Raw genomic sequence first — 25601 nt, 5'->3', positions numbered from 1 at the left:
ATTTTGAGCCAATTAGCCAATAAGCCAATTATTAAAGCTAAATAAAGCTGCGTTCACACTGCGAGGCTTAGTGCTCAAATCAGATTTTTTGTCTCGGATCTGATTATTTTGCATGGCTGTTCACACTGCTCTTATAAATGTGGCCAATATCACATTTGCAGTATGAACAGATCATGGTCCTAAACTGATGCAGACTGAGCTGTGAAGGCGGAGTTGTTTATCTCCGTTTGCAGAGTTATTTAATTTTACTTCGTTATAAACAGCAGACACGTGCAGAACTGGGGTTTGGGTGCTCGAGCACCTGCCCTTTTTCCTCTCTGAGAGAAAGTTCCCCCTCCTTTGCACATGGATCCCCTATCCGCAACATCCACAATGATTTCGGCTTTGCGATCAACCCGTGCCTCAAACGTTAACCAGATTAGTTAACAAGCACCAGTTAAGCACCAGCCTTCAAAACCTTTTTCAATATGAACAACCAACTTTCTGTGACACTGTAATTGCCCTGTGTACCATTCTACTGTGCTGCTGAGAAGTAGATGACGTTTGCATCACAGATTGATGACGCATGTCGTTCGAAGATTATGTAAAAGTTACATGAAATCCGACATAACCATTCACACTGCGGTCGCACTGCAGAACATCAGGTCCGTGTCTGATTTAAGACTACATATGAAAGTGGCACAAATCTGAACTGAAAAGATCAGATTCCATGCGGTTTAAGCTGTTCACACTGTCATTATCTGAGTCACATGAGGGGGAAAAAATCAGATTTGGGCCATAAGAGCTTTCAGTAAATTCAGATTTAGTTTAGCCTGCAGCGCCAAACATGACAACCAGATGGCATGCAGTTTCCATTGATGACTATACAAGGGCACCCCCTATGTTTTGAGGAGTATGAACCGTATTTTTGACGATATTTGTAAAATAGACATAAAATTCTAAAGCAATATAAAAAATTTGTTGGTATTTGAATTTGGCTACTAAAAACATTTTTTATAAAAAGTGACGTGTATCGCTGTAGCAAAGTAATGATGTACAACTAATGACTGTACTCACTACCAGTTAAAAAATTACTGTTGCACTGCAGTATCTGTCAAAAATCAATCACCAGAAATACAGAAATTTTTTTCTGAAGAAATTTTCTGTAGAAATTTAAAGCTTTCAAATAATATATAGGTTATAGTTTTGGTTTGTTTAATTTTAAAAAAGTAACCGTAAATGGTCTTGCAGGCTGTATTGTGACAGTAAATGCATCTTAATCTATTACTCTTCCTATATAACAAAACAGTGGTTGAATATGTACAGTATTCAGAAGTCTCTGACCTTACCAACGATATATAGTTTTGCCATGGTTAGATTAGAATGTAATTGCAATAAAGTGCATTACACTTAAGCGTCTTGGTGTAGGGTCGGTGACAGTTAAGGGGTTTTAAGGGCTGGTTAAGGATTAGGGTTTGAGTCAACAGTGTAAATATTGATATATCTAAAACTACCTTTCAGATGTAATTGCATGCAGATGTTTTTTTAATATATGTGCAATGCATGTTTATATATGATAAGTACATTGTATCAAAGGATGGCTTTTTAAACTGTTGGTATAGTTAAAGACACTTAATGTAGAGAGGGTTTGACAAATATTTGTGTCTGTGTCTGTGTGTGTGCGCGCGCGTATTTGTAGGTCTTCCAGCCATTTGGCAGCCATCTCCAGCCTGAACTACCTCAAGCTGCTGGGCAAAGTCCAGCCAACACTCAAAACACTGGCCAAACTACTGGCTCGTCACAGGCTCAGAGCACAGCCCCAAACCCCACACAGGTACAGACAACAACAATCAAATATCACACATCTTTAGGGCTGTTTACGCATGCTCACTTCATGTGTTTTTTGGGATCGATAGCTATTCATTTGTGAAAAGGATGGGTGTAAAAGCCCACCAAAATGCATTAGTTACAAATATAAATTCATTCACTCCGACCACTTCAGGAGGTGCTCCTGGTAGCATTCCATCTGTAATGTAAACATGTGAGTGTAGGATATATCACATAATAAGAAGTGACCAGGTGTTAAAAGGCGTTATGACATCCCTTTTCCAGTTCACATTCTGTTATTACTCTCTTGCTCATCACCATCTCTGTGCTCTCTTTAGGCTTCAGTTCCAGGAGGTGATGCCTCCCAATCTCCAATCAGTTTAGTTTTAAGGTTAAGGTACGATGTTCTTGCTGTTTTTTATGTTTAGAATAATTTATTAGTGATGATACAGGAGCAGCTGATGATTTGTGTTTCTCCTCATGTTTTACAGAAACTTGAAAAAAGAGCTGAATGACATACGATTTGAGTTCATGCCTGGAAGAGGTAAGAGTGTAAAGGCTAATAGTCTTTTGCCAATAATTATGTCTGTGTTACACTCAACATACAAAATGTATAATTGTAACTTATTTTGATTTGTTTTAGCAGTATTTGTTTTTTTCCCCCCACATAATTCATATTATTTATCCGAATTTAATTGAACTTCCTCTGTAAAATGTATAGGGGGTTCTGCACTGGAGGAACTTTTTCATGGCTTCTAGGTGTATTCACAGCGCAGGAACTGAAATCCTCTTCCATCTTAAAAATCTTAAGAGAGCATCTTAGGGATAAAGTCTAGATCGGATACCCGGATAGCTGTAAGTGCGATACGCGCATCAATATAGCAGCATTTTTATGACACTGTAAAACAATAGTTAATATTTTTACAGCACTGTGACGGTTGGGTTTAGGGTTGAGGTGGGGGTAGACGCTAATAAAATACAATAAATGGGAAATGTAATAAATAATATAAATAATTCTCATTAACTTCTAGCTGCACCCATTTCCGATCTACTGTAGCAACAACCCATCTTAGGGGCTGTTTAAACAACATTTCCAGACAAAACTGGAAAGTTTTTAAATGTATTTTGGCAATTTGTTTACATGGAAACAGTGTTTTTATAATTGAAAATCCATAAAACTGTTACAAAGTTTGTTTTTGAAAATGCCACTGTTGTTGTGTCCCTGTAAACACCCAAAAACGTGGGTCTTCAAAAACGATGACATCAGACACGAGCATAGTATGTGCTTAGGAAGATATACTGTAGATTAACGGCAAGCACAAACAAATACACAACAGATGGCGGAGTATGTGGTAGTGTTGTTGCTCAAGTGTTTCCTAATGATTCATCAGCCAAGAGTGAATGTACTTCACATTCCAACAAACAGCAGAGACGCCTCTTACACACATGGCAAATTATACACACACACCAGTGCCGAGACTTCCTTACAGGTACAGTTTACTAACAAGGCGACGGTGAAAAATACTGCCCTGATGACACAAGACTGAGGAAACAACAGGTTTCAACAATGATCTTCCCATTTAGAGTTCTTTAAATTAAAGAATTCTTCCTTTAAAAAACTGAGAATCAGGATGACAAAGTCAGCACTGTAAATCATTTACATTACATTTAGTACTCTGCCATGTTTGGTCATAAGATATTTACATGACACAAGCAAACTTTTCCACTCATTTTAGCTAAGAAGTATGTTTATTTTTACCCCCATTAATCGCATGCCTGCTGTGTTACTAGCCACTGTTTTAAAGGCACAGTATGTAATATTCACCACTAGAGGGAGGATGTTCACAACAAACAGAGGCATAGTTTAATGATGGCGTGACTGGGTGTGGGATCTTGGTAGTTGTCATCTTCATTACATCCTACGAACAGACAGTCATGTCCTTGTATTAGCTGAAGCATTTAAAACTTAACTAAAGCTAAACTATTCAAAACGTTTTTTTTAAAAGAGCACACAACATATTAAAGTGTCTTTGGTGTTTCTCAGTTTTCTATAAAATCAGACCAGAACTCGAGGGTGCATGGCATCATTAACATAGTGACACAGCACACGGTTTATGTCAGTAGTTAAACTTTTCCTGAATTTGAACATACTTCAAACTGAGTATCCGCAGGGTCTTAAAAAGTCTTGAATCTCAAAAGCAAATTTTAAGGCCTTAAAAAGTCTTAAATCTACTGAAATGTTGTGTTGTAGGTCTTAAATCTTTTTAACAGGTCTTGATTTTTATTTGTTCATGTAAAACTGGCCATTAACACAAATGCAATCACCAACAATCCCAATCTCAATAAAACTTTTAACTTTTTATTTAAAACTAGCATTTAATTACTTTCTTCACAGTAACATTTGCTTAAGTTGTTCATTTATTTACTGCTGAGGATACTGACCTGACCGATATATTTTTTATTATTAAAGTATTATTATTTAGACCAGGGGTGTCAAACTCAATTCCTGGAGGGCCGAAGCCCTGCACAGTTTAGTTCCAACCCTGCTCCAACACACTTACCTGTAGGTTTCAAACAAGCCTGAAGGACACAATTAGTTTGATCAGGTGTGTTTAATTAGGGTTAGAACTAAACTGTGCAGAGCTGCGGCCCTTTTGGTTTGACACCTGTGATTTAGACTAAAGTAATTGGCAGCTATGTTTTTTCTATTCTTGGTAAGGGTTTTAGGTTTTGTGAATGATATATTTGAAAATTAACACAAAAAAAATCAAACTAAATTATTATTATTGTATTATTAAATGTATTAAAGTTTTAATCATTGTTGATAGGGCAAGTGAAAATCTTTTCTAACAGGGATATTTAAAAAAAATCCTTAAGATTTAGCCCTGTATGAGTCTAAAATTTCATTGATTGCTCTTGAAAATGTCCTAAAGTCTTAAATTTATCTTGGTGAAACCTGCAGAAACCCTGTTCAAAGCATTTGGGGTAATGTAAGTACATTAGTCAGCAAAATATAGAACACCATTCTAGTACTTTTTTGGATATTTTAATATAATTTTTTCCATATTGTACTTTTTAATCACCTTGTTTTGATTAGTGTTTACATAATGTAAGGTGTTATTCAAAATGTTTAATGCAAAGTGTGTGTTTTTTTTTTTTTTTTCCCTTTCACAATTCTTTATAAAAAGCCACTGAATAGCTTGGTTGTCAAATTTGTCAAGGGCAGCTAACATCTCAATTAGTATGGTTTACCACTCACTTGGCCAGTTATTTTGTCTAACTTTTTTCTTTCAAGAGTCGGTTCCTGTTTTTTTTTAAGAGTCAATTCCTGTTTATCTCCACTTTTTGCCCTACAGCAAAGAGCCAGACGCAAATCAAGGTTAACATTTTTCCACCCTCTCAGATGTCAAAGAGCCTCAACTCACTTCATCTGCATTTCTTCACTGTCTTGTTATGAGTTTTCCCAAAATAAAGCATTTGGTGTCATGCGTGATTAGATGGTTCGTCTGCCCGAACACATCTTCATGCTACTATCTGTTATCATGATGTGTGCTCCATCAGCCATTAAGTTGTCAGCCTCGTTCTGGAAGATCTACTGCCTTGTCAGGTCAAATATTCAGGAGGTTGTAATCTGCCAGTCTTGGTCTGTTGGTTTGAAGGAGTTATTCTGAAGTGAAATAAATCACGGATGTTTTCTCTCTGTGCAGATACGGCAGATGGGGTTTCTCAGGAACTGGTATCAGCTGGCTTGGTTGATGGGAAAGATTTAGTTATAGGTAATGATGTGGGTGTGTGTATGTGTGTTGTGTACAATAATTAAAAGAGATCAAAATTAACAACAATACAAAAGATTTTCATTTAAAATAAATTATATCTTTTTGAGCGTTGTATTTTTTATACATTTTAAAGTGTCTGTAAAATTAGAAATGCAATGTTGTAACACTGAAATTAAAGTGTTTTTTTTCAGCAAATTGTCAAATTAGAAAGATTTATGAAGGTGACAGTAAATTCTGCCTTCCCCTTATAAGAAATTCTACCAGAAACGTACATTATGTGTCCTTGAAATAAAAAGTACAGTGAATAAAAAGTATTTCATCCCTCCAAAAATGCTAAAATGGCTTAATTTCTGTTGTACTATTTAAGAATATGCACATATGCGTTAAATTTAACATAAAATGTGTGCACCTTTAAGGCTGTGACTCAGTGTAAAGTGACTTCATTTGACAGAGGAGTATTTGACATTGACTTAATTTGACAGTGATCAAGGATGCATTCTACCATTGTATTGTGTGATTTTATACTTGTTTTCGTATGATTTTTTGAGGAAGTCAAGCTTAAATGCCAGGCCCTGTCACATTTTTTTTATAAGTGAAAACGTGTGTTTCTGGTAGAATGTTCCTCATAATAATGTGATAAATGATAAAAAAAAATAAAATTTTGTGGTAGTCAGCAATGAGTTTGTTTGAGCTGAACATCAGAAATACATGTATTTGTAAATGTTAAAATATATAGATTTAATAATAAGATTGAGATAGTAGTTTTTATTTATAGTTTGCATTTGTTTATATACAGTTGAAGTCAAGAATTATTAGCCCCTTCAAATTTTGTTCTTCTTTTTTTTTTTAAATATTTACCAAATGATGTTTAACAGAGCATAGAAATTTTCACAGTATGACTGATAATATTTTTCTTCTGGAAAAAGTCTTATTTGTTTTATTTTGCCTAGAATAGAAGCAGTTTATAATGTTTTTAACGGCATTTTAAGGACAAAATTATTAGCCCCTTTAAGCTATATTTTCTTGTTATACAATAACTTGCCTAATTACCCTAACCTGACTAGTTGACCTAATTAACCTAGTTAAGCCTTTAAATGTCACTTTAAGCTGTATAGAAGCGTCCTGTAAAATATCTAGTAAAATAATATTTATCATGTCATCATGGCAAAGAGAAAATAAATCCATTATTAGAAATGAGTTATTAAAACTATTATATTTAGAAATGTGTTAAAAAAAATCTTTTCTCCATTAAACAGAAATTGGGGAAAAAATAAACAAGAGGTCTAATAATTCAGGGGGGCTATATATATATATATATATATATATATATATATATATATATATATATATATATATATATATATATAGTTTTTGTTGTGTTTTCTCATGCCTATTATTTATTTTGTATTAATTTATTTTCAGTTTGACGTTTTAAGCTAAAAGAATATGTTAAAACAATTAAGTAACTTCATATATTAAGTTTGTTTTCATTACAGGTAACAAAATTGGTTTTAGCTTTCAAAATTCAGTTTGAAGCCAAAGTAATTCTTCATCCTATTTCATTTCCTAATCCTAATGTTTTTATCCATTCAGTGGCTGCTAATCTGCAGAAGATAGTGGAAGAGCCTCATTCCAATAAAAATGTCACATTTAAACTGGTGAGTGTCGACGTCAGTTTAAAGTGTCAGTGTTTTCTGACTCTGTGTTATCTTGCAGTAACGCGTGTTCTGTGCTGCTTTTCAGGCTTCTGGAGTGGAGGGCTCAGAAATTCCGGATGACAACAAACTCTTGGGATTTGCTCAGCTCAGCATCAGCTAAACTTGAGCTCTGTGCGGGACCATGACTTGCCTACAAATGTGAAAACAAACCAACACTACCAACAAAACCACACATTGATATAGATTTTTCTCCTCTTTCAATTGCCCTAAAGAAACCACTGTTGCCAAAGAGAAAAAGCGCCAGCCCATAGGATTACAAATGGAGTTGCACAAAGAATTTGTAGGAATCCATTAAAATAAAGTTTACCGTTTCTTCGTACAAGGATGCAATTATCATAACCGGATATAACCTTAATATTCTTTTAATGCTTCTCTTTCTTTGTTTCTATGTTTGTCCTACTTTCTGAACTGATGCCCAAATAATGAAAGCTGTAAAAATGCCTCCATTATAACTACTGAGTGCTTATTAGGGAGTGAAACTCAAAGGGTTTATAGAGAAAATTAGGTATTGCTGCATCTATATCAGTTTTTAATTTAGTTTTTCTATGGCTTTAAAGAGCTAGCATGTTTTATCACACTGCTTGCATTATTTACTAAAGAGCTTATTCATCTTGAAATGATCGTTTAGAACAGGGGTGTCCAAACTCTGTCCTGGAGGGCCTGGAGGGAGGGTGTCCTGCATAGTTTAGCTTCAGCTTCCTTCAACACAGGTTCCTGGAAGTTTCTTGTATACCTAGTAAGAGGTTAATTAGCTGGTTCAGGTGTGTTTAATTGAAGTTGAAACTAAAATATGCAGGACACCGGCCCTCCAGGACCGAGTTTTGACACCCCTGATTTAGAATCATTTACTTATCACATGCTTTTCCAAACCCATGAGGCTTATTATACCTTTAAAGCAGAAATGAAGATAAAAATTTAGATTTGAGAGATTTTAATCCCTCCTTTGAAAGTCTGTTGAGCCTAAATGCTGTGTGTGTGTGTGTCTGTGTGTGTGTGTGTGTCTGTCTGTCTGTGTGTGTTAACCCAGATGAATTGAGTGGTTTAATGCAGGCTTTCTAAAGACACAATCAATTTGTGTGATGGACAGGTTTAGTTCAGGCTTCTATTTACATATAAACGTTTTTCACTATGAACTATGAGTTTGCAGTATTCATATTTGGTCCCGGTAGCTCATACTTGCTTGACATGTGAGCCAATGAGGTTTGTTCTTGCATGTCACATGGAATGGTTGAGCTTTCTCAAGAACCAATGAGGTTTGTTCTTGAATCATTTATGTTTCAGCTTATGCTTGATCAATATATACCTTTGTTTAAGTTAGGTCTATTCATATGAAGCAACCAATACTTGTATAAAACTGATTGATTCATATGGCTTTAATATATTTTTAAGGATTCTGAAGGGTCAGTTTACTCAAAAATGAAATCCTGTAATTAATTTATTCATCTTCAGAACACAGAATAAAACATTTTAGATGAATGTGAGAGCTCCCTCATTCTCCATAGACCGTAATGAACATGAGACGCTCAAAGTCCAGAAGAGGAAGTAAAAACATCAAATCATTCCATGTAGCTGCAGTGGTTCAACTATAATCATACAAAGCTTCGAGAACACTTTTGTGTGGCAAAATCTGTAAAAATGACTTTGTTCGGCAATGTCTTCTTCATCAGATCAAGCTTCTTGATTAGTACGGGCTATGCTAGTGTGTCATTTCGCCTAATGGGAAAATTACCATTTTCTGCACACAAAAGTCTTCCTGGAGCATCTTATGATTGCAGTTGGACCACTGAGGTCACATTGAATGATGACAAAGTTTTGTATTCATTTTCTGAACTTTGAACTTCTCAGGACCCTTGCTGTCAATGTAGTGTCAGAGAATTGATTAAGAATGAAAGTCTCTATGCATTGGAATGACGTGAGGGTGAGGGTGAGCAAATAACTTTTTTTGAGGGGTGAACTAACTCTTTAAAACATGTTTTGAATAAACACTTTCAATGGAGGGACAGAAATCTCTTATATGTTATTAAAAATATCCATTTGCATTTTGCAGATGAATGAAAGTCGACTAAGTAATGCCTGAATTTTTTTTTCTCCAAAAACAAACCATTTAAGCTACAGAATCTGGTTGAAATTTCAGTGATTACGCTTGTTTAGCTAAAAAAAAAAAAAAACATTTAGTAGTTTCTCGCCTTTCATTTCACGCTGGCAAGTGCACTTTATCACAGATTTCAAATGTAATGATGTGTTCAGTGTCATCAAGCCTCATCAAACACTCCTGAAGGCTGTTTTCATTAGACTTACTCGCTTTTCATTTTTTAACTGTCTCTCATTGTGGGCACATCTGCAAATATTGCTATCCCATGCTGCTCTAAAAGTTATTGCCTTAATGTTTCTACAAACATATCGCTCTATTTTTTAGATCTTGCATAAATTTGTGCATTTTGGTTTTAATATATGTGACTTCTGCTCATTTTTTGGAAAGTATCTCTGTCAGTGATTTTTCTTTTTTGAAAAGTTGAGGTACCCTTGGTGTTTAGCTCTTTCTGCTCTGGATTGGAACTCTTTCATGTGTATCTCTGAACTCGATTGAATGTGTAAATAATGTCATTTGCCATTGGTTTGATTTTATATGGGATGTTTCACTCATGGCCTTTGTGTTCTTTATAAATAAGGTGACGGGAGGAGGTGGCGTTCACTACTAAAGACACATTGTGAGTTTTGTTGATTTGTCTTTTTGCCTTTTATCACAGCGGGATCTTTGGTTTAAGTTTGGTTTTGTTTACTTCACTTTTAAACATCTTTGCTGCATGTTTGCAAAAACAGCCTGGAATACTCTTAAGCATCTTATAGCAGTATTTCATCTGACTTTATTATTATTATTATTTCATTTTGCAAATTTTCATATTTTATAAATAAATATTCAACTAATTATTAAATAATTTAAAAGCTTTTTCCTACTTTATTTTTTCCAGGTTTTTTGGGAATGAGCAAAAGAAATACAGTAGGAGTGATGTAAAGAAAGCTTTAATAACGCACAAGTCTTTTTTTCCATTTTCATTTCTTTGCAATCACAACACTGCTGTCCACGAAAAAATAGGAAACTGTTAATAAAGTTGCCTGCATTGGAGAGGCGAGTTTTGCTTTGAATAAGGACTTTTGGAAAGTGAAAGTATGATGCAGATCTGTGGTCAACGTTATTATATATAAGAACAACAATACATATTATTTTCATAAAATATATATATAATTTATAGTCACACTATAGGTCCTTGCCAAACTTCTTAAAGTGAAACAGTGTTGCAGTAGTCTTTCAGTTTACTGCAAGCAATAAAAATAAATAAATGAAAGCTAATTTTATTTTATTTTCCTGGTTTTGAATTTAAGGCATGTTTTCAGATGCCTTAAAATCAATAAAGAATTCATTTAAAAGGTGCTTAAAATGTCTCTTTTTTTTTAACTACAGTATATATTACTGTATTTACATGTTGTGATTACACAAAATCTAATAAAGATTTAAGTTTCTTTTTTTTCTTTTTTTTTTGGATTGTTACATTTAAAAAAGTAAAGCAATAAATTATTCAATATTATACGTGGACGGTGATTTACTGAAGTCATTCATTAAAATGTTGTTTTGTTTATATATAAAAATATTTAGCACAATAAACATTTGGTAAGATTATTTAAGCATCACTTCACAGCCCCAAAATACTAATTAATTGTAATTTTTAATGGATATATTTTGCCACCATGGATTCGCTTATGTAAAGCAGAATTATTTCCAATATAACACCGTTCATTATGATTACTAATAGGGCGACGCAGTGGCGCAGTAGGTAGTGCTGTCACCTCACAGCAAGAAGGTCGCTGGGTCGAGCCTCGGCCGGATCAGCTGGCGTTTCTGTGTGGAGTTTGCATGTTCTCCCTGCGTTTGCGTGGGTTTCCTTCAGATGCACCGGTTTCCCCCACAGTCCAAAGATATGCGGTAAAGTTATATTAATATATCGGTATATTAATTCGTTTTCAAATATCTGTTACGTTGAATGACAATGGGACATTATTGTTCTGATGTTTTGAGTTTTTAGTTTCACAAGAGTTATTTGAAACATTTGCATTAAATATTCTTGATTCAATATTCAACCAGAAGTTGATATTTAATAATCACTAATAGTTATCCATAATAATAGTAATAAACGTTTTTCAAACTATTGATATTCCTTTGCCCACATTTTTGTGTGTTTAAAACTCATTGTGAACCGTTTAGTAACTGAATCTAATCCTAATGTGCCTTTTTCCTATTTTCTTCTTTTTTTTGCTACATTTTTGTTTCTTGTTTTTCCAATTAGTCACGTAACTACAGTACATAGTATAAATATTGTGTTTGGCCTCGCAAACATCTTCATTACCACACTATTAAGACCGCCTTCATTGGCAAAAAAAGAAAGGCCTGTATTGGGTTCATCATTCACACACACACACACACACACACACAATGTAAATAAACACTGCAGACATTCCTCGTTACATTCAATCGTTAGAAACAGCCTCACTCCAAATACATACATTGGATAGGATGAAACATTGTGTAATATTCAAATAGAAAAATACTTTTATATTGTCCTTCCTGCAGTTTCTTTTAACGTTTTATCTTACCTGCTCGCCTGCGCAGATAATGCCAGACACTATTGGACCTGTGACAAGATTAAAAATTAATTTTCCTCCGTTTAAAAGCGCGCCGTCGCTTCTGATGGTCACCAGAAGATCATGATCGACTTCACGGAGATTCTCTCGGCCGTCGGCGAATTTGGGGCGTTTCAGAAGCGCTTGTTGGTGGCGGTGTGTATCCCTAACATTTTCAATGCCTTCCACATGTTCGGCCAGGTGTTCAGCGCCATCAGCTTCCCGCACTACTGCAACAGCGGATAGAAGTAAAGTTGGTTTTATATTCGCACATTCCGACCTCTGCGTTCAATAAGTTTGTAAATCAGCAAGTAAAGAATCCATATTCAATTATTTACCGTTGTAGTCGATTATGAGCAAAATGTACACCACACTTTTCTGTCAAACTCGGCGTTTTAAAGGAGTAGAAAAACACGCTTACCTCTATGAAGGAGGTGACGTCATCGCTTTTTTGAGGGACCGTCTACAAACTATCAGTTTGTAAAATCAAGCTGCTAACGTTCACTGTCTATAGTAAGCCTACTAAATCTTAATAAAATAATCTGCAAACAATATATCACAGACATGTTTATGTATACATTATATTAAAACAATTTAAAAACATAAAACTTTTAGAATAGACTTAGTAATTTAGAATAGTATATTAGTATAGAATAGTAATTTTATACACTGATTTTTGAGTTATGATTAATGTATATACACTTTACACAAGTATACATGTTCATGTGTAATATGAATAACTATATATGTTTTTTCCCCTCTTCTTTTTCCTAATTATTAACAGATTGTACGCAAGCAAAAGATGGCCAGATTGAGACTTGTGAACTTCACCACTGGCTCCCTCCTTTAAAATGTTACTCTGCTGAAGTACATGTGAATAAAAAAAATATTTTCAAGACAGCAAATAACAGTGTCATGAAATGAGTTCGGCTCATGTGGACGAAAAGAGTCCAAAATGAGAATCTATGCATTTGGGGATTTACAATGCTATTATTCACTTTGGAATGTTTTTTTTTTTACTTGCATGTACTTGCACAATATTTTTATACATAATTGCCACACATTACATAGTAATGTAATAAGTTGTACTTTCATTACATATTAAGTGAGATTCTTGCCAATGTTTGTTTCATGTCCCATGTGTCAATATAGAGCTGCAATAGGAAGACCAGCAGACCTTTTGTGATTTGTGTTTGTAATCAATGAAATTGCATGATAAAATGATGAAATAGGAGATGTAATGGATTTATTCTTAAATTATCATTGTGTATGAAGTGTGCTTTTTAAATAAACTTGTTTTGAAATGCAAGAAAAATACTATAAAAATATGCTTATAAATATTCTTATAAATTCATATACAAGATATGTTTATGAAAAGCTACTTGTGAGTGATAGATAATATAACTATTGATGTCTGATATTAATTTATTGATCCTACAATAATTGTAAAGCAAGATATTATGATATCTGCATTTACCATGAAAAAAACAAACTGGAAAATATGCTTACAATTATCAATATAATTTTTTTTTACAAAATATATTTATGAAAAGCTACTTGTGAGTCATAGATAATATTATTACTGATGGCTGGATTTAATTTTTTTATCCTACATTTATTTCACAACAAGATATTAAGATATTTAGATTCATGAAAAACACTACAGAAATTATGCTTATAAATATTAATATTAATTCATATCTAACATACATTTATTAAACGGTGCTTGTGAGTGATAGACAATAGTATTACTGATGTCCGATGTTCATTTGTTGACCCTACAATGATTGTGAAACAAGATATCAGGATGTTTACATTCACAATGAAACACACACTACAGAAATTATGTGCATAAATAAAGCATATTAATTAATGTACAGGATATATTTATGAAAAGGTCCTTGTGAGTTATAGATAATATTATTAACTATGTCTAATTTTAATTTGTTGCTCCTACAACATTTGGACATTAGGAAATTAAGATTTTTACATTTACAATGAAAAACACACACTACAGAAATTATGTGCACATAAAAATGAATATAAATTAATGCAAACCATATATTTATCAAAATGTGCTTGTGAGTGATAGATGATATAAATATTGATGCCTGATGTTTATTTGCTGACCCTACAATGATTTTGAAACAAGATATTTACATATTTACAATTATTAAAACACACTGCAGAAATTATGCACACAAATTTTAATATAAATGAATATACATTATATATTTATGAAAAGCTTCTTGTGAGTGATAGACAATATTACTGCTGATGTCTGATATTAGTTTGTTGACGCTACAATCATAGTGAAACAAGATATTAGGATATTTACATTTATGAAAAAACACACAACAGCAATTATGATCATATATATTAATGAATTTTTTTTATACCATATATTTCTCTAAAAGTACTTGTGAGTGATAGATAATATTATGACTGATGTCTGATATTAATTTCTTTATCCTACAATGATTTCACAACAAGATATTAAGACATCTGTGTTTACTATAAAAAACATATGCTGTGGAAAATATGCTTATAATTATCAACATAAATTTATTTACAACATATATTTATGAAAAGCTTCTTGTGAGTGATAGACAATATTACTGCTGATGTCTGATAATAGTTTGTTAATGCTACAATTATTGTGAAACAAGATATTTACATTAACACTGAAAAACACACTACAGTAAATATTCACACAAATATTTATATAATTTTTTTATGACATATATTTCTCAAAAGGTACTTGTGAGTGATAGATAATATTATTACTGATGTCTGATAGCAATTTGTTGATCCTACAATGATTGGACATTAAGAAGTTAAGTTATTTACATTCACTGTGAAAATCATACACTAAAAAAAATATGGTCGTAAATTTTCATTTAAATTATTTTACACCATATATTTCTCCACAAATTTCTGTAAGTTATAGACAATACTATTACTGATGTCTGATTTTAATTTGTTGATCCTACAATGATTGTAAAACAAGATATTAAGATATTTACATTCACTGAAAAAAATAAACTACTGCTATTATGATCACAAATAGTTATATAAATTCATTTACAACATATAAACATATATAAAAAGGTACTTGTAAGTGATAGACAATATGATAACCGATGGCTAATTTTAATTTGTTGATGCTACAATGATTGGACACTGTATGTGTTGTTCATTGTTTTAACTGTTTTGTTACATTGTAATTACAACTACAGGTTCATATTTTGCCAATTGTAGAAACATGTACTTGTGACTGATAGACAATATTATTACTGATGGCTGATTTTAATTTGTTGATCCTACAATGATTGGACAACGAGCTATTAACATTTAAATTCACTGTGAAAAACACACACTACAGAAATTATGTGCATAAATATTAATATTAGTTAATGTAGACCATATATTTCTCAAAAATTACTTGTGAGTGATAGACAATATTACTGCTGATGGCTGATTTTAATTTGTTAATCCTACAATGATTGTGGAACAAAATATTAAGATATCTGCGTTTACTATAAAAAACATATGCTGTGGAAAATATGCTTATAATTATCAATATAAATTTATTTGCATGATATATTTATGAAAAGCTTCTTGTGAGTGATAGACAATATTACTGCTGATGTCTGATAATAGTTTGTTGACACTACAATTATTGTGAAACAAGATATTAAGATATCAACGTTTACCATGAAAAATATGTACTGTAGAAAATATGCTTATAAATATTAATATAAATTTGTTTACAACATGTATTTGTATAAGGCTACTTGTGAGTGATAGGGGATATTATGACTGATGTCTGATGCTAATTTGTTGATGCTACAGTGATTGGGCAACAAGATATTAGGATATTTACATTCACTGTGATGAAACACACTACAGAAATTATGCTTATAAATATGAATATAAATTCATTTACAACATATAGATTTTAATTTGTTAATATAATGATTTGAAACAAACAAAAAAAAAACTCTAGAAAATATGCTTTAAAAGTTCACCATAATAATTGCTGTGCACATTAATAAAATAATTGATGTGAGTACAACATTAAAATGAAGACTCATGTGGGAAATAATTTTGCTTAAACTAATATATTTTAAAGTACTTTTTTACACCTGTAAATGTATAGAAGATTGATTATAGGCAAACTTAAATAATACAAGAAAAATATTGAATTAAATAAATATTATCAGTAAAACAATTGATGTCACCACAACATGAAGATTGATGTGGGAAAAATTGGTTAAATTACAATGTATAAAAAACATAATTTTATATTTTTAAATAAAAAGATTAAATACATGCAGTGGTTGTAAGCAAACTTAAAAAAAATACAAAATAATATTGAAAGAGATGTTATTAGTAAAAGAAATGATGAGTACACTAGAACATGTAGACAAATGCTGGAAAAATTATGCTAATAAAAAATATTTTTATTAAGTCATTCATTCATTTTCTTTTCAGCTTAGTTTTTATTAATCCGGGGTCGCCACAGCGGAATGAACCGCCAACTTATCCAGCAAGATTTTATGCAGCGGATGCCCTTCCAGCCGCAACCCATCTCTAGGAAACTATTTTATATATATTTAAAAAAAAAAACATTAATGACTTTGACTTTAGGCTAACATAAAAAGTGACAAAAATACTTATAATATTCTTAAAATAAGTTATATGAGTACAACAAAAATAAAGATTCATGCTTGAAATCAATACCACCATTACCACCACCATTGAAATATTATTTTACTATTGTGCACAACAATTATTAAGGTGGACTTTTAAAGCATATTTTCTATAGTGTTTTTTTTTATTGTAAAATATATTAATATCTTGTTTCAAAATCATTGTAGGATTAACAAATTAAAATCAGACATCAATAAGTATATTATCTATTACTCTCAAGTACATTTTCACAACTATATGTTGCAAATGAATTTATATTCATATTTATAAGCATAATTTCTGTAGTGTTTTTCATCACAGTGAATGTAAATATCTTAATATTTTGTTGCCCAATCACTGTAGCATCAACAATTGAACATCAAACATCAGTCATGATATCCCCTATCACTCACAAGTAGCCTTATATAAATACGTGTTGCAAACAATTTAATATTAATTTTTATAAGCATATTTTCTGCAGTACATATTTTTCATGGTAAACGTTGATATCTTAATATCTTGTTTCACAATTATTGTAGCATTAACAAACTATTATCAGACATCAGCAGTAATATTGTCTATCACTCACAAGAAGCTTTTCATAAATATATCATGTAAATAAATTTATATTGATAATTATAAGCATATTTTCCACAGCATATGTTTTTTTTATAGTAAACGCAGGTGTCTTAATATGTTGTTGTGAAATCATTGTAGGATAAAGAAATAAATATCAGACATCAGTCATAATATTATCTATCACTCAAGTAATTTTAGAGAAATATATGGTGTAAAAAATTCATTAATATGTATGATCATAATTGCTGTAGTGTGTCTTTTTCATAAATGTAAATATCTTAATATCTTGTTTGTAGCGTCAACAAACTATTATCAGACATCAGCAGTAATATTGTCTATCACTCACAAGAAGCTTTTCATAAATATATAATGTATATTCATTTATATTAAAATTTGTTTTCATAATTTCTGCAGTGTGTGTTTTTAATGATTGTAAATATGTTAATATCTTGTTTCAAAATCATTGTAGGGTCAGCAAATAAACATCAGGCATCAATAATTATATTGTCTATCACTAACAAGCACATTTTGATAAATATATGGTTTGCATTAATTTATATTCATTTTTATGTGCACATAATTTCTGTAGTGTTTTTTTCATTGTAAATGTAAAAATCTTAATTTCCTAATGTCCAAATGTTGTAGGAGCAACAAATTAAAATTAGACATAGTTAATAATATTATCTATAACTCACAAGGACCTTTTCATAAATATATCCTGTACATTAATTAATATGCTTTATTTATGCACATAATTTCTGTAGTGTGTGTTTCATTGTGAATGTAAACATCCTGATATCTTGTTTCACAATCATTGTAGGGTCAACAAATGAACATCGGACATCAGTAATACTATTGTCTATCACTCACAAGCACCGTTTAATAAATGTATGTTAGATATGAATTAATATTAATATTTATAAGCATAATTTCTGTAGTGTTTTTTATTAATCTAAATATCTTAATATCTTGTTGTGAAATAAATGAAGGATAAAAAAATTTAATCCAGCCATCAGTAATAATATTATCTATGACTCACAAGTAGCTTTTCATAAATATATTTTGTAAAAAAAAAAAAAACTATATTGATAATTATAAGCATTTTTTCCTCAGTTTTTTTTTCATGGTAAATGCAGATATCCTAATATCTTGCTTTACAATTAATGTAGGATCAATAAATTAATATCAGACATCAATAATTATATTATCTATCACTCACAAGTACATTTTCATAAATATATGTTGAGAAATAATTTATATTAATATTTGTTTGCATATTTTCTGTAGTGTTTTTCATTGTGGATGTAGATGTCTAAATTTCTTCAAGTCCAACCATTGTAGTGTCAACAAATTAATATTAGGCATCAGTAATAATATTGTGTATCACTCATAAGTAGCTTTTCATAAATATATCTTGTAAATAAATTTATATTGATAATTCTAATCATATTTTCTACAGTATGTTTTTCATGTTAAACACAGATATCGTAATATCTTGTTGTTCAATCATTTTAGGATTAACAAATTAATATCAGACATCAGTCATAATATCCCCTATCACTCACAAGCACTTTTTGAGAAAAATATGGTGTGAAATTTTTTATTAATATTTGTGAGCATAATTTCTGTAGTGTTTTTCATGAATGTAAATATCTTAATATTTTGTTGTGAAATAATTGCAGCATCAACAAATTAATGTCAGACATCTGTAATAATAATATCTATCACTCACAAGTAAGTTTGGAGAAATATATGTTCTACAATAGTTTATAGTAATATTTTAGAGCATAATTTCTGTAGTGTTTGTTTTTCATTGTGTATGTAAATGTGTAATTTTTTTTGTTGTCCAATCATTGTAGGATCAACAAATTATAATGATCATAATAAATGCACACTATTTATGATATAATGATAGTTTAATGTACAACAACATGTCATAAACAGAAAAAACAGAAATGACAGTGTTACAATATTTAGTTAAGACAATGGGTAAGACAGAGGTAAGGAAAACAGCAGGGCACAGGTTGCATGCATGTTCTGCAGGGTCCACAGATGTTGATGTGCACAGGCCATGATTTCAAAACCTATTTAAACAAATCAAATGACAAGGTTACATACAAATCAGAAACATAAAAAATTGTGTGTATGTATATATATATATATATATATATATATATATATATATATATATATATATATATATATATATATATATATATATATAAAATTACATGAAATATATTAATCAATAAAAACATGTCATTGTAATGCAAAATGTAAGTGATGTGTACCGTTATAGTAGTTGGCTGAATTCCTTTTGTTCGTTTTTCAACAACCTGAGAACTTTTGACACGGTCCCTTTGTTGTTTTTCACGCGATATTGAATATTCGGTCTGAAATCGCATGTAAGTAACACTTCAAACAACACTAGCATGATTTCTTTGACCATGAACGCTGTTGTAGTTTGATAATAGTTGTCTGCTAGTGTGATTTCGCTATTTGGAATTTGCAAACAATAGTTTTCTAATATTTTATTAGGGGAGCGTAAGTGCGAATGTGCAAATATAAAACCAACTTTACTTCTATCAACAGCAGCTGGATCCTCCGACAGGCTCCAAACCTCACCGAGGAAAAGCAGCTGAACCTCACCGTCCCGCTGGACAGCAAAGGACAGTATGAGAGCTGTAGGATGTTCACACCTGTAGAGATGGATATTGAGGATATTGAACATTATGGAATAAACACAACTACATCTTGTATTGATGGATGGGTTTATAAGACACCGAAAAGCAGCAGCAGCACACTTATAACTGAGGTACTGCAAATTTTCTGTAATACACAAGGCAAGGGCTTTTTCATGTCTTTCAAATGCATTAAATCAGTGGTTCTCAATTCCGGTCCTTGGCATTTCCCCTAACGTTAACCCACACAAGGATCAGTTCATGGATTCCTCTGGTAACGAGTTGATGATCTGAGTCAGGTGTGTTGAGTTAGGAAGATGTACAAAATTTACAGGGCGGGGGAGCCCGAGGACCGTGTCCTGACATTTTATCCTAACAATCGAATTATGCTACAGTACCAACACTATATTTAAATGGTTCCGAGGTTAGGGTTGGGGATTAGTAGGTTAGGACGATATTACAGCTTCATATTACACTACTCCACATTAAAATTTACACTGGTAGGAAAATGTGATTACACTTTTTAAGAAATTACTACATTATTATATAACAATTATTCATTAACTTAGCCCTGTCAGTAAATTTGGGGTCAATGCAGGGGCGGATTTAGTGATTTGAGGCCCCTAAGCAATTTCAGAAGTCCTAAAATGCACCCTTCTACCTTTATTTCATTTTTTACTCATTTAGCTGTTTTTTATCACTCAAACTTCTTTTCAACATTTTATCTTAATTAATGCAATCTCTACTTTTTAAATGAATAATTTAGAAATTTGACTGCTGGACTGCTCCATGATTGGGGCCAAATTTGTGCTAAATTTTATTTTATAATAATATTATTACATAAAATTACATTATTGTATCAATATTACATTTAATGTTATATTAAATAATATTTAAGTCTAACATTTAATTTGTTTGACTCTCACCTAACAAAATATGATAAAAAAAAAACAGTATTATACATAGTTTATAGGTACAATTTTTACTTCTAGATATATAACCCCACAGCCCCTCCCCCCATTTTCCTGGGGCCCTAAGCGGCCGCTTACCATGCTTATTGTTTAGCTTAGTGTCACAAATTTGTTTCGGTACTCTAATAGACTTTGAATTTGATCATTTTACATTTTATTTTTAATAACATTTGTGATTTTTATATTGACTGCATGGGTATCCTGTAATATTCAGCATATTTAATGGTTTCTATTTTTTTCAATTTTTCAACATCTTATTGAGAGTTACATTTTTTATTATATTTTTTATCAAGCACTAAATATTTTTCAATGTCCTATCATTATCAATTTTATTTTCATTCATTTTAAAACAAGGAAAACAATTGCATAGGTATTCATTAAAATTAAGTTCCCCTTCAGTTGTTCATTACGATTTATTTCATTAACAACACATTGGCTATTCTCTTAGAAGACTAAATGTGTCCTCCAGGGGTGAGAGTGCACTCAACAAGGAGTGTACATCTGTTAAGCTGTGAGCTGAATGACACCTAACACATATGCAAGATGCTGAAGTCTTTGATTGGAATTGTTTCGGAAATTGGCTTTTTGCTCTGTAAGTACGTACACTGGTGAACCCTAAATATTTCTTCCATTGCCCTGAACACTTAACTTGGTAGAGGAGCCAGGTCCATTACCCAGTCTGGTAAGCCCACTTGGTCCACCTATGTCCTAGAAATCGATGCCTGCTATGTGTGATCTCCATTCAGTGATCCCATATGTATTAGACAGCCAAGGTGAGTTTCCATCATACTGTAGATGAACCAGTGTCTTTCATGTGAACTAACCTTCTTACTCATACAGTAAGTGGTGCTCCACCTGGATAGGGCTAACCTATATGCACATATTAGCCCCTTTCACACAGTGATACCGGTAAATATCCGGAAAATTTACGGAACGACTTTACCGGTATATACAAAAAAGCGCTGTTCACACAGGCGAGGACGTTACGGAAATTTTCCGGAAAAGAGCATTCACACATCCATTCCAAAATACCGGTAAATTCTGACATCATTCACCACCAATGAGCTTTAAACGGCTGCGCTTGTATTTGTAAACATTTGACTAAATTACAGACTCTTTTGATGATCAATATTGTAAACAACTTTCACAGGATCATATTCGCATGTCGAGATGTTCATAATATGTGCGTCTGTAGGCGCTCACAGGCTGTTTCATGGGCACACGCAAAGCTTGAAGGTAAACAAACAACGGCTTATCATAAGCATCTTATCGATGATTATTTGCACAGTTGGCATTAAGGAGAACATATAAACGTGATCTGACTAACTTCTAGCAGCTAAATGCGTCTGGAAAAATATTCAAAGGCTTTTATTCTCACAAACCGCGCGGACGTAAATGCGTCTGACTGTTGTGATTGGCTAAAGCAGAAGTCTTACGTCAGCGCGTTCTAGACGTGCACACGCTTATTCCGGAAATATTCCTTCTGCGTTCACACAGCGCAGCATTCCGGCAAATTGCCGGTAATGTTACAACTTCTCTTTCCGGAAAATAGCCAGAACGAATTTACCGGTATTTTCAAAAAGGGCCTGTTCACACATACAACCTTTCCGGAAAATTGCCGGTAATTTTCCGGAAAGGTCTGTATGTGTGAAAGGGGCTACTGTCACTAGGTCTCCCGTTTGGGTAGCAAATGACCACTGCAGAGTCCCTTCCCTTAAGGAATGGAACATTCTGCTATATTTCTGCTGCTGTATACACACTAGGCATACATCTCCCCAACACAAATTCAGCTGCTATGGCACTTTACACACATTTACCCATTTTGACATTGACCTAGTGACTGACTGAAGTCACAAGTTAGTGCATTTAGATCACTTGTCAGACTTTCGCATTAGAGCACTGGTTACTTTTTGGATTCTGTCATCTCCTGGGTGAGATGGTACATTATGTGGCAGTGTTTGGGTCTTCTGTCTGTCCCTTGGTGCTTTATTGAGTGATTCCACTGTAAATTCTTAATTTCTCTGAGCAAAACAACCATTTTGCAAAATTACCTGCATTGTCAAATTTCATTGTCTGACTCACACAGATGCTGTGCAAAGTCAGGAAGGTCGAGCAACAGTTCTTGCAAGTTGCAGCACTCAGCCCATTCAGACCTGGTTCCCAGAACTAGCTTGCACCCTCTCTAATGAATTTATCTGGAACCTTATTCTCAGAGAAGGGCACCATCTGGCAACTGCATCTAGACCTTTGGGACCATGTGTGGGTTCTAGACAGGACACAGAAGCCCTAAGTGACCTTACATCCACTAGTAATTGACACTGTTGCTCCCTTTCAAAGGTATCTATACCCTGAAGTGGAGTGTTGTCATTCACCCCTGCACTTGCCTAAACAGTGTTTTCCAGTGCTTTCCTTCCTCCAGCAAATGTGGGAACAGAGAATGTCACTCTCCACACTGGATGTTAATGGATGGAGATTGAAATCATCATCTCAAAATATTTGCGGGTCAACATTGGTTAACATCCAAGCGAGCAGTTTCTTTTCCTCTGAATGTGAACCCTTGTAAGATTTTTTTTCTCCTGTTGCGTTCAACAAACTACCAAATGACCAGAGAAGGGTCTCATGACCTTAAGGTTAACTTCACATCTTTCTCCAAATTTCAGGAGGTAAAATATTGACCCTCAAGCATGACCAAATTACCAGAGGAGGGACTCATGACCTTAAGGTTAACTTTGGTCATGAGAGGTAGAATATTGACGCTATTATAATCTTGCTGACTCAACAAAAAACCTTAAATTTGGGCTTTGCAATCAGAAATAATGTGCATCTAGTTGAGAAAGAGAGAGAGAGAGTGGACCTGATCAAATCACTCTTCTATATTACCTAATAGACCGACCCAAATTTTGACTATAAAGGTGCAAGTTTCTTGCTGATACATTGGATGCTCAGTCGTGGGATTAGTGCACATCGCCCACCATTCTCAGACTTGTTCCAATGTGACTGCAATGTGCTCCCCAGTCTTTGAAGAGGAAAATGATAGCAAGATTGTGGGTGCCCCACATCAGTGCTGACCTGTCTAAATAATTCAACAGGAAATTACTACTTGCTGTTCGGATTATGGTATATGAAACCACTTCAGTGCATAGAGCACCTTCACACATAGGGTTTACATTACCTTACTGTGCTGCTGTGCAGTCAGTCCCTGGATGGACCTTGATTCTACGAGCCAGAACATGTCTAATGCCTGGAACTGTTGGCAGTGTTTACCACTCTGCGCACTGGTGATGGTGTGGAGAGACCCCCCACTTCATAATTTTGTAGCAAATTGGGTGTATGGCCATACACTTAAAATTCGCTATATACAGTAAATAAACATTACATTCCATTACTCGACATATGTTCTGGCCGTGGTTGGCGGGTGAAACACATGCTGTCAGGATAAACAACATGGCTACAGGTGCATACATTTTGTGTGCTCCCTTCCCATAACACAGCTCGCTCCCTGTCTGATCATATGGAGTAATGTGCTGCAAAACTGCTGAGCTCAACTGTGCGGGCTGTCACTGGATGGCAGGACAATCGGATGGCATGGTTTGTCTTGAATCGTGCTTAGGTGCGAATGTCCCCCCACTCTCTCCCCCCAGGCCTGCACTCATACTGTCTTTTTTACCTTCCGAACCTGAACACGTCATCAATGTTGTGACTGTTCAGTTTAACAGAAGAGAAGCACTCTCACTCCGTCAATGGAGATTACTTTAGTTGTATTGTTTTATATCATTTTAAGTCATTTGACTTAATGCAATAACACGCAGTCAAATCTTTTGCTCAACAGATCCACCACTTTTGATGCTCATAAATGTTAATGTAAGTCATCATGCAGTCATCAAAGCGGGGGGTTTGCTAGTGACATTGAGTGTTCAGTTTTGCACTTAGGCATGCTTTGCACTCACACTACAAGCGTACGGCACCAAGGCCCAACTGAACCGCACTCTGGTATGTGTCTTCCAACCAGGCCAGGGCCAGTCAACTAAACCGTGCCTGGGCCTGACTCTGAGCACTCACATTTGTCAAACGAACCAGGGAATGGGCATCAAATGTGCCTGGGGATGGTTTGGATAGCCTAGTGTGAGGAGACCCTAAGTGACTTACTGAAAGTGTCGGTAACATATGTTACCTTTGATCAACGAGGGAAAGAATGAAAACGTTGCATCTCTTCAACAACAAATGAAAACTGCCATCTGATTGCCAGACTGTGGCTTGGCTCCTCAGTGATAACCTGAAGAATGAACTGTATGCTGTGACATTCAGAGCGCTGTCACTCCTGCCTCATTTTGTTTAGTTGAATCACTCCAGAGTTCATTTTCCCATTTGGTGCAATTTGTTTGGCCAGGTTTGAAAGCAGCAATTGCACTGTAGTGTGCACAGAAAAAGGACTAAACAACCATACAAAGTAGTTCCTGTATGCTTTTAAACAAACCCTGGATTGATTTGTTTGTGGTAAGAACATGATTCAAAGTAGAACAGACTCAACTGCAAAAATTACTGTGTAACATTAGGCTAAACCAGCTGCTATAGTCAGCTGTTCTGTGTATTAGGGCCTACTCACACTATGCTATCCGTATCGTGCCCAGGCCCGTTTCCCGGATCGTTTGAGAAGTGTGAGTGCGCTGAATCAGGCTCAAGCACGGTTCACTTGGCTGGCCC

General features: G+C 33.7%; 1 protein-coding gene, 2 long non-coding RNA genes and 1 pseudogene across 8 annotated transcripts in view; 2 read left to right on the top strand and 2 right to left on the bottom strand.

Moving 5' to 3' along the window:
* Nucleotides 1–10424, top strand: part of oxsr1b (oxidative stress responsive kinase 1b) — an 89580-nt gene extending 79156 nt beyond the window's left edge. Inside the window, exons 13-19 of one of the 3 annotated variants that reach the window (XR_012399093.1) lie at nucleotides 1679–1813; nucleotides 2145–2203; nucleotides 2298–2350; nucleotides 5514–5582; nucleotides 7176–7240; nucleotides 7326–10008; nucleotides 10270–10424. Coding sequence is in view for 1 of the 3 variants with exons in the window: in NM_201175.3 (NP_957469.2) it covers nucleotides 1679–1813; nucleotides 2145–2203; nucleotides 2298–2350; nucleotides 5514–5582; nucleotides 7176–7240; nucleotides 7326–7400 (456 nt within the window). In the remaining 2 variants the exon portion in view is untranslated. Of the gene's footprint in view, nucleotides 1–1678; nucleotides 1814–2144; nucleotides 2204–2297; nucleotides 2351–5513; nucleotides 5583–7175; nucleotides 7241–7325; nucleotides 10018–10269 lie in introns of those variants that run through there. The other 2 variants (XR_012399094.1, NM_201175.3) reach the window with 2 other exon arrangements.
* A 1294-nt stretch (nucleotides 10425–11718) lies between these two features.
* On the bottom strand, nucleotides 11719–12427 carry LOC103909751 (uncharacterized). Of its 4 annotated transcripts, none has more exons than XR_001797512.4 (2): nucleotides 12396–12427; nucleotides 11719–12204 (listed from the first exon to the last, which is right to left on the bottom strand). It is a non-coding gene; the product is annotated as an uncharacterized lncRNA (long non-coding RNA). The 4 variants fall into 4 exon arrangements; XR_012399279.1 differs by having other exon boundaries at nucleotides 11719–12201; XR_011008624.2 differs by having other exon boundaries at nucleotides 12313–12419.
* LOC795699 (solute carrier family 22 member 13-like) overlaps nucleotides 12048–25601 on the top strand; it is a 29726-nt pseudogene continuing 16172 nt past the window's right edge.
* On the bottom strand, nucleotides 19146–19849 carry LOC101884772 (uncharacterized). The gene is made up of 2 exons (XR_002459578.3): nucleotides 19540–19849; nucleotides 19146–19332 (listed from the first exon to the last, which is right to left on the bottom strand). It is a non-coding gene; the product is annotated as an uncharacterized lncRNA (long non-coding RNA).

The sequence above is a fragment of the Danio rerio genome, chromosome 24 (assembly GCF_049306965.1).
Source record: "Danio rerio strain Tuebingen ecotype United States chromosome 24, GRCz12tu, whole genome shotgun sequence".
NCBI classification, from domain to species: Eukaryota; Metazoa; Chordata; class Actinopteri; order Cypriniformes; family Danionidae; genus Danio; species Danio rerio.
This window is presented reverse-complemented; position numbering and strand designations above follow the sequence as displayed.